General features: G+C 37.0%; 1 protein-coding gene across 1 annotated transcript; it reads right to left on the bottom strand.

The window, feature by feature from the left end:
• Window positions 1-1,323: 1,323 nt before the first annotated feature.
• LOC145007349 (2S seed storage protein-like) lies at window positions 1,324-2,151 on the bottom strand. The gene has a single exon (XM_078966303.1). The coding sequence runs from the start codon at window positions 2,149-2,151 to the stop codon at window positions 1,324-1,326; it is 828 nt and encodes a 275-aa protein (XP_078822429.1).
• Window positions 2,152-10,685: the final 8,534 nt, after the last annotated feature.

Below are 10,685 nucleotides of genomic sequence, written 5' to 3'. Positions count from 1 at the left end.
CTCTCCATTAGGAACGGGTCTAAGGCACGAATATCAGCCCATTTATGTATGCTAGTGTATACCAGATTTAGATCCGATGACGGACGCGACCCGAGGAAGGATTATAGGTATGTTTCTGAACTACGGTTCGATGTCGTGTTGTACCCGAGGCAGTAGTGTATGTTTAGTTATACTTGTTATCTTTTTAATACTTATATGTGCCTGGTAGGGGGATGAGTGTGGACAGTGTTCCATATCTCATTAGTAGCAGAGTAGGGGCGGAACTCAAGATAGGCGGGCTCTTGAGACTACCAGTTATAGTATAACGATTGTATGTTACGTATTAGCATGCTTATATGTTATTGTTTGTATGTGTATACCGAGCGGGGCTCGATGCTAGATGACGCCTGATGTCGGATTCGTCCGATGTCGGGCGAGGCCCGATGTAGCGGGCTAGGCCCAAGGTTTGCAGTATGTGATTATGTGTATGATATGTGGTAGATTGGGGAACCCACTAAGCTTCGTGCTTACAGTTTTTACTTTAGGTTTCAGGTACTTCCGGTAGCAGAGAGAGGGGTTTGGGATGACTGCATGACACATACCAAGAAGTTTTATCCTGAGATGTTTACTCTGATAAAAAGATTATGTTTTGAGATGATACTCTGATTTGATATAATAATTTTTGTATACGAATGAAATGATTGATAATTATGGTTTTTATTAATGATTTAAAACGAAAATTTTAAATTGTATTTTTGGAATGTTTTAGGTGACCACGGTGATTGGATGGTAAAATGGTGAAGAAAATACGTGACAAGCACGTGTCTAACAAAAATGGAGAAAATAACAGAAACTGCCCAAAAGAGAAAACATAAGAAGAAAACCAAAAGAAAACAGACCACTATAAACGAAGGAACATTTCTGCCAAAAGACCACATAGTTCATTATTTATAAGATTTGTCCAATTTTAATATATATATATATATATATATATATATATATATATATATATATATATAATAGAATTTCATGGCATGCTAAAGACCTCACGTGGCCAAATATAAGTTGTCCACCTAAGCCACAATTGTGATTGCCCAAAATACTAAACACCAAATAAATTAATAGGGTCAAATCCATTTTCTTTCTATAAAGTTCTACCTTATAAATTTGAAGATTCTTCCAATTTTAATATTTAACCCAATAATGGAAATTTTGTGTTATACTTAAAGTTGGTTATAAATGTTCCTCTATCTTCAAGGAATAGAAAACGCAGCCATCATTTTATTTATTCATAAAAAAAATGAAAGAGCGATTACATTTATTCCTTGATCAATAATCTCCACCTTAAAACATGGTAGATGGGATTCGGCATTGCTGCACTTCTAGTTTGCATTGGCTGGGCAGACTTTGAACAATCTGCTGCAAGTCTTGGGTCTGATGCTGTCCACCACGTCGGCCACGTTGTTGGCTCCCTTGTTGCTGCTGCCTCTGGGCTTGCCTGTACACCTCCTGCATGGCCTCGCACTGGCATTCTTCATCCACGTTCTGAAGCTCATTGCAGCATTGTTCGAGACCTTGTGGCTTGCTGACGCTCATCAGAAGGGTTGGATAGGAACCCAGTTGTTGTTGGATGAAGTTTTGGCACTGGTTGAATTGTCGGCTTCGGATGCGTTCGCACTGCTGTTGCGAGCCACGGCGGTTGTAGGTGGTGTCCTCGGTGATTGTGGTGAAGGTGGTGATTGAGATTTTTCCGACTTGGCATTGTCTAGTTTGGAGTTTGCATTGGTTAGGAAGGTTCTGAGCTTTCTGCATCATCTGTCTGATCTGCTTGGAACCGAAGCTTCCGCCTTGTTGTCCCTGTTGTTGTTGTTGCATCTTCTGGGCTTCGCGGAATGCTTCCTTCACAGCCTCACACTGGCACTGCTCGTCGACGTATTGGAGCTCTTGGCAGCACAACTGTTGCTGACTCCGGTCGTCTTCTTCATACAAATTCTGGCCCTGCGCGAGATACCTCTGGCACTGATTGAATCTTTGACCCTGGAGCTGTCGGCTGCACTGCTGCTTCGAGAATGTGCTTTCCTCCTCGATGGTGGTGGTGATGATGGTGCTGTGGGCGGAAGCAAACGCTACAAGGGCTGTGAAAGCAAGTGCTAGTGCTATGAGCTTTGCCATTGTGGGATGGTTGTGAATCGATGGTTGTGGTGGTGGGTATTTATGGTACATGTGGCTGCACACGTGGAGAGCCGGTTGTAATAAGTGGCGAAGTTGAATACTATCGAGCAACACGTACGAGTTTTTACATCTCAAATGTAATAAGTGGAAGTGCTTTTTTGGGAGTTTCTCTATTCTGTTGTTATATATATCTTATTGGTACTATGAGAACTTGAGAAGTAGTCTAATCAAAGCTAATGAGTTCGTTTGAGTTTACTAACATAATATGGTTAGTTTAGCGTAATAATATTAAGTCTAGCTTGTCTCCATTCGTTTCTAGTATTAGATCATTAGGATCTATAAATATAAAAATGGTTGAACGAAATTTGATATATTGGCTTTAGATACATATCAAACTAAGCCAAAAATTAACTTGGGTTTTTTATTTTATCTAAAAGATAAAAACTAATATTTTAGAATTCTTATGAAATAAAACATCTGAATTAAAAGAAACTAATAACTAAACTTTTAAATGATCTTGAAAAAAAAATTAGAAAAAAAAAATATATATTTTATAGTTTTGATTTTTAGAGTTAATCGTGGAAACGTTTCTTATCTAGCTGCCTCTACTTAATTAATTACACATTAATTGGCTTCACTCAATCTCCATGTTTTGAAAACTAGATCGCCAGTTTCTTTCGAAAACGGTCCGTCATGTGAACAGGTAAAAAACCGAGAATTTAATATATATATATATATATATATATATATATATATATATATATATATATATATATATTATTTTTTGTTTTTTTATATAATTAAAATTAATAATAATATAATTAATAACAAAGTCTTTTTTAGGTTGCCTTCATAACCAAAATAAACTAGAAATGATATTAGAGAGAGAGAGATGATTTTTTTGTTAGGAATATTATGTTGCGTCATTATGTGTATTTATTAGTACATTCATGTAAATGGGTTTGGGCTTGTCCACCCGTCATTTATTAGCGTAAGAGTATTTAAGGTGCATGCATGCATCGTGTTTCTTAACTTTTGCAATTATTCTTGTAACCCTAATCACGCCTTTACAGTAGCAATTCTTAATCGAGTTCTTCTGAAGCTGTGGAATATAATCATTCAGCATACTTTGAATCATTGTTCTTGTTCTTATCTACAATATGTTTTGAATCTAATCGATCTTTCAATGATTAATATCGTAACAATTGATATCAGAGCAGGAGACCGTGTAATCTATACACATCTCTGCTGTTTATAAAGTCATTAGGGTTTCCGTTGATATTGGATCTGATTCAGCCATCATCACTGTGTTCTTGACGTTTTTCTATGATTCTAATATTACCCTAAATGTAACACCCGGAAAATTCAAGCCAAATTTAAACTTTTTAAAACATTTAGAAATCAACAGTTATTACCAATTTATTTTCAAAACAATTATATATCAGAGTATCCTAGAAACATAATCATAAAAAGTGAGGAGATGTACGATCACATGTTTACCTTGTCACGATCCCTTGATGTACCTTAAACAATAAACTGAAACTATAAGCCTGAAAGCTTAGTGAGTTCCCCCAAAATACCGATACACATACAGTCTGCATAACTAACAACAATATCATATCATAACATAACAAAACAGAACAATATGTACTGGATCCACAACTTTATAGACTGGATTACCCCTGTACCCACAGTGAGTCTGGATTGCCTTCTGGACCCACTACTCACATATGGATTGTCACCGAGCCCATAGTACGAGTTTGACATGCCCTACCCAACCCTCAGCTCGTATATGGAATGCTCCTGAGTCCTCAGTATGAGTCTGGCATGCCTTGCCCGACCCTCAACTCATATCTGGAATATTCTAGGGTTTGTTGGCTACTGCAAGGAGTAGTACAACCTCAACCCATCCCACATAACATGTCAACATATAACACAACTAATGCGCATACAGATAATCACATAATAACACAGGTTGTCCTACAGATCTACCTATCTGGCATAGCAACTAACATGCAACACTAACTCATACTCAACATACTAACAACTGCTAGGCTATCATATCCAATGGGCTGGCCTTGGTGCCTTAGACCCCTTAGTATAGTGAGGTAACTCACCTGGCATTGCTAAAGTCCCACAGATAAAACTCCAGCTGTTGGTTGACAGATCCCCAAACTATTAACATCAAACAATACCCAATAAATAATTGGGTTCCAATCCCAAGGTCCAACTCACACTACAAAAACCTAAAAGTCAATTAATGAGCTAAAGCCCAACATATGGCCCGGTTTTCCAAATTGGGACCAAACCTCTACATGGTTTTTCCTTAAGGCTCATCCAATTATTCCAATCCAATTCCCATGGCCCAGTATCACATAATCATAAAGGTCCAATTATGGACCATCTATGGCCTAATTTTTCAAATTGGGCCCAAGTCCTCACATGGGCCTTATCCTAAAGCCTATCTACTTCTTTCGGTCCATTAACTTGTTCTTGGATAGCCCATCAATAATCCAATTGCCAAAGCCCAATAGGAAGGCCCAATTCAAGGTCCGAGTGAGATTAGGACTTTCACATGAAATGATAATTAGGGTTAAGTGTTTCTTACTTAACCCATTAAGGACTTAATACATTAAGTCCATTATTGCCTTAAGTTAGTTTGCTAATGATTATTAACTATTATTAAGGATTAATAATTAATTCTCATGTGTGTCCAAAACGATTCCCACAATTAGGGTTTTATGCCCTTAGAGTTTTACAAACCCTAATTAGGGTTTTCCAACCAAATACTAGCCCATTAGTCCATCGGTTGGGCTTTTAGGTCACACTGGGCCTTATTGGCCCATTAGGGTTTCATTGGGCCCATTAGGGTTTCATTGATTCCACATTGTCCAAACATCCCCAACGAGGTCCAAACGCAATCAAGCACACCACCACCCGACACGGCGGCTGGTGGCAGCAGGAGGCGGCAACCACCACTCTAAGGTGGTGGTTTGGGATCTTTTCATTATCTCACTTTGGTTACAAATTACAATATTATCCAATTAACACACATACACTAATAACACATACTAGTTACATACACACACAACCGCATCGTGGTGGCTGGTGGTGGTGGTGGCCCACTTTTGATTCCAAAATTACACAACTCACACCTACACACCTAATTACATAACAACGCACATACACACACACACAGCCACCTTACGGTGGCTGGTGGCGATAGAACTATGGCAACAGGCGGCTGTTGGTAAGGGCAGGACGAAGGCGGCCACAACAAAGGGATTGATCATTCACCTTGTGTGACAACCCCAAATATATTGTCGTTACAAACCCTATTTTCACTAACGGAATGCGTCACTATATGTTATTTCTCGGTAATGTTTGGAGTTGTCAATAAACAAATATCTAGTTGTTTATATGTTCCCGTATTATCATAAGTAATTATAACTTGTAAATGTTAACCCCGTTTAACTAAATAGAGTTATATTACTTTTCAACCACTTCACCCGGGTAAAAAGTTTTAACCCCGTTAAACTTTAGCATCGGGTAGCTGTGTATCGGGTGCAATACCCGAGACATATAAAAACGATTGAACACTACAATTGAACTCTTTTACCACACCTTCACCTCTCTCTCACTACTTTCTCTCTCTAGACCCGAAATCGACCCCAGATCCGCGAATTTCCAACTTCCAAACGTAAGGACTCATTCCCTATCTTAATCTAAACATACTTTACTGTATTTAGAGTCCAAAATCATAGAAAAAAAGGAACAAAAAGGAGTTTACGGCCTAAGAAGCCCCTTAGGCCGTAAACCCCTGAAAACATGCCAAAAACCTCATTTTTCCTCCCCTTAAGCTTATGGACTAATTAAGACATATACCTAGGAGAGTTTGGACACTAAAACACAAGGAATCGAAGCTTAAAAAGGAGTTTACGGCCCAAGATTGTGCTTAGGCCGTAAACACCCCAAGCACCCCAAAAACCCTTGTTTAAAGTCCCAAAAACTCATCTAGGGTGTTTGGTAATTTAGACTTGACACTAAGGAAGGTTTAAATGCATCAAACAACATCATTTGAGGACAAAAAGAGGAGTTTACGGCCAAGGATAAGCTTGGGACGTAAACACCCAAGTTTTTGTGTCAAACAAGTCCCAAAACTTCTCAAATGCATGTAAGGAATTTAGCTAAGGCCCTTGGATGTGTGTTATACCACTAAACTTCCCATTTTGAGGCCAAATGAAGAGTTTACAGCCAAGGATATTCTTGGGCCATAAACTCCCCAATTTTCATGCCAAATTGTCCCAAAAATCATTTTAAGGCCTTCTAGAATTTACCTAAGGTCAATGAGAACATGTTGTACCATTTAAACATCCATCTTGAAGGATTTAATGGAGTTTATGGCCCAAGAACAAGTCTTGGCCGTAAACTCCCCAAAATGTCACAAAATAAGAGTTTAATCCCTCCATATTGGTCCAAGACACATACCATTAAAGTAAGGAAGTGAAATAAGGCCTTAAACATGCAATTTGGAAGACCACATGAGCTTACGGCCAAGCCTAGGGGGCTTACGGCCGTAAACTCCCAAGGAGTGGCCTTTGGGCCGTAAACTCCAAGGGAGTGAGCTCATGGACCCTCCCGTAAATCCTCCTTAGCCTTAAACCACTCCCGGGAACCCCTTCTAGGCCCTAAAACCCCGAATTGATGCTGAAGTGCCTCAATACTTAAACGGAAAGAATAAAATGATTAATTTCTTGTAAAACACATATTTTCATATGACATTAGGATCCTAAAGGTGTACAAGTCATTGTTTGGAACAAAACGCTCAATCGACACTCTTACCCGATTTACCCGATTCACCCGATTTACGCGAATTAAGGTGAGTTCATACCCCTTTAATGAACCTTTCAAATGTTTTATATGTTTTAGGGGGGAGATACAAGTTGAATATACATGTTTATGAAAAGTTATACAAGACAATTTTTCATATTACAGAATTTATAACATGTGATTCGCTACCTGTAGTTCAAATCACATGTGATTTATCACTATGCCTTATAAGTCAATCATTTGTTTTCAAAACTATTTTGAATAGACAAACAAGTTTTAAATATCTCTTTTGTATAATACTTTTATCAAATAAATCTCCTTATAAAAATGTAATCACACTGATATATTTATATAAGTAAGACTTGAAGGACTTAGGACCGATAGCTCGCCTTATTTCCTGTTCTTGTTTGATTGTGGGCTTAGGGTAGTGGTTATCCGTCCGATTGTCATTGATTTCTTAGTTATATATCTCGTATATTAGTACGGATTACGAGTACTTCTTATTTCATTATATGCCTAAATCACTAACTTGAGTAGAACCACACCCACTAAGTTAACTATAATAGGTATAGTTAAGGTCTATATCCTTTGTTTTAACTACTACTCTACACTACTATAATTCTCTCTATTATGAAACTATACACTAATAAGGGAATACAATACAAGTTATACAAAAGACTACTACACTACAACACAAGAGAATGTACTAATCATGAGATAATTCATTAACCCACTACGAGATACTCTATTCGCTACACACTACGCCCGAAGTTTTCCAATAGGAAGACGACACTATATGTATAGATCTATACGGGGCAGACGTTATTACATCCCGACTGATAACTTCAGTCCAAGCGGCTCAGGTCCAGGGATGCCTTTACTCTACTACAGTATGCATGACTGGGAAAGTCATGAGGGTCCGCTATTACTCACACTATTGGTAACATACAAGAAAGACACTATAACCGCACTAAAATACTAAAAGAAAGTTGAAATTAATATCCTGAAGTAAATAAGTATCTAATACTAAAGGATGCTGCACCACTATTATGTACTCCAAGAATAACTCACTATATTGTTTTACTTATTGATGAGTCACTATTATACTTCTACGATAAATGGCTTTCAAAGATAGAAACACAACATTTCTTAAAGATTTTCATTTACTATACAGTTCTGGAAAATATTGGATTTTCTAGGTTTTACCACTACTTATGATTACAAACTTCAGATTTCATACTAATGATTCTAATACTTTTTATACAAGAACTCACACTAAACTCTTATGAACTCACCAGCTTTATGCTGATATTCTTTTCAAAATAACTTGTATCTTCAGGTCAAAGATAGACAGGTACAACTGCAGCAGTTTTGGGAGAAGATGGAGCATGCAAGACCCATCTCTTATTTTTGTTTACTTTTGGTGTTTGTCAAACATTACAAAACACACTTGTAAATACACTTACTATGTAAATGAAATGGTTGTATGTTTCTTGCTTTTACTATTATACAATTGTAATGATACTGTACACTACGTCATCCACCCCAAAACGTATTCCGCCGTTATCGGTTTTGGGGTGTGACACCTTGGTTTCCATTTGGGATATAATCCTCATTAGGAAGCTTCTTCCTAAAGATTTAGGAAGACCATAGCTGTCTAAACTAGACATCTATAATGGGAGAAATTCAAGTTAGTTGATATAAAGTCCTTAATATAACACCCAATAGGAAATATTAAGGCTAGGAGCCAATAACCTATTTATAACTGGAAGAGGGATGCCGTAATCCAAATTATAAAATAGTTAAAGGTAGGTAAATGAATATTTACCAATTTCCACCATGAAAAACGAAATATAATTAAGTTTTAATTGGATTTGAAACTCCGAGATCTTTTGAGATACATTGAACATTCAATGGCATGTTTGAATCTCGATTGTGCCCTCTCAAGTTTGTGATTGGGATGTCGAGGATCACAAACAAGGTGTGAATAACCATACAAATTGACTTGGTACCCGAAACAATATTACCTAATCGATGTGTCGGTTAACCACACGCGCTCCACCGATCTATAATAAAGTCAAGTTACCCTTTGCCACTCTTATTAGTCCATGTTAGTGTGTCGGTTAACCACACACGCTCCACTAACAACTTGGTAAGGTACAAATTGTAATTTTATGGGCTAGCACCAATTTCACATTTTCCTAAAGTAACTAAGATTGAGAATTTATAATGTATAGTTACTTTATAATTCATTATACTTTTAATGAGCATTTAAAGTCGTATTCTACCCGTTCGGCTAACAACCCTCCACCGATCAAGGAAGCGGTGGGTGAGAGTGGTCACCCATTAAGTCACCATTTTATAGGCAACAACCTTATACCCCCCATATAAACCGACTTCGTGAATGAGGCCTACTAACGGTAAGAATGACATATTCTTATACATATCTATATAATAAAATTATAATAATAGTATAAGTGTTGATTTTTAACTTTAAAAAAAAAAGATTTAATTTGGAATTAAAGTGTAAGACTTTACAAATTCCAAAACTTGAGGACAAGAATTGAAACTATTCCAAGTCTCTTCAATTTGTAACTTATGAGTTTTAATGGTTCATAAAAATGAAGACTCTTCATTTTATGAAACCTCTTTAGTTCTTTAATCACAATTTAAAGAAGTGACTTTTGGTTATCCATAACTTGAGGACAAGTTATGGACACCATCATTGCCATTAAGATCATGAATTAAACACTCATGGAGGTTACACATAATTCCTATGATCTTCTAAAAACTCATAAGAACACAAATTCATGTCAAGCAATTTCAAGAAATCATATAAACATATACAATACTTGAAAATTGATAAAAGTCATGTAAAATGGGTTAACATAATCATTACCACTTTGAAAAACATTTTTTTACAAATCCAAAACAGTTTGGGATAATGATTTTAATCCATTTCCAGCAACAAAACTCGAAAAACTACCCAACACGCTCCTACTCGTCGAGTGCATGATTTTACTCGTCGAGTAGGACGAATTTGTTCATGGACTCGGCGAGTCTTCCCCATGAACTCGGCGAGTCCAGTCGTCAGTGAGCAGATTTTTTGATTTTCACGCAGTTTTGCATCAAGTATACAGAAAACAATCCTAGGCTCTGATACTACTAATGGGTTTTGAGCATTCTAACACTTCCTAAGTGTACATGCAACCCTAATAACCTTGAATCTATGTTTTCTCTATATACATGCAAATTTATTTTTCAAGGTTATTTCCTAACTAGAATGGAATGGGATTACATAAAACATAAAGAACTAGTAGAAATACATACCTTGTTGTTGCTTGGATTCCTTCAAGACTTTGTGAGCCTAGCACCCCAAATGTTGTGCCTCAAATGCTTCACACAACACCACAAAACTTGGAATAACTTGAGAGAATATTTCTTACACTCAAAAATCCGTTATGGCCTATCTAGTAACACTAGTGCTAATTTTGCATGCTATAGGGTTTCTTTTATAGTGTGTCATAATTAGGAGTTACAAGTGTAAACCCTAATTGTCATGATTCTTCATTTCTCATGACCCATGGGTTTGTAACTCCCATGGACTATCCATGGAGCTCCATATGGTTATAACCAAACCCATAAACCATGAATCATTAATCCACCATAAAAGAATTGATGACTGTCATAATCAACCCTATATA

Source organism: Lactuca saligna, chromosome 7 (genome assembly GCF_052625555.1).
Source record: "Lactuca saligna cultivar CGN05327 chromosome 7, ASM5262555v1, whole genome shotgun sequence".
NCBI lineage: Eukaryota > Viridiplantae > Streptophyta > Magnoliopsida > Asterales > Asteraceae > Lactuca > Lactuca saligna.
This window is presented reverse-complemented; position numbering and strand designations above follow the sequence as displayed.

Coding starts and splice junctions, on each gene's coding strand:
- LOC145007349 (XM_078966303.1), bottom strand. CDS start 2,151: ATGGCAAAGCTCATAGCACTAGCACTTGCTTTCACAGCCCTTGTAGCG.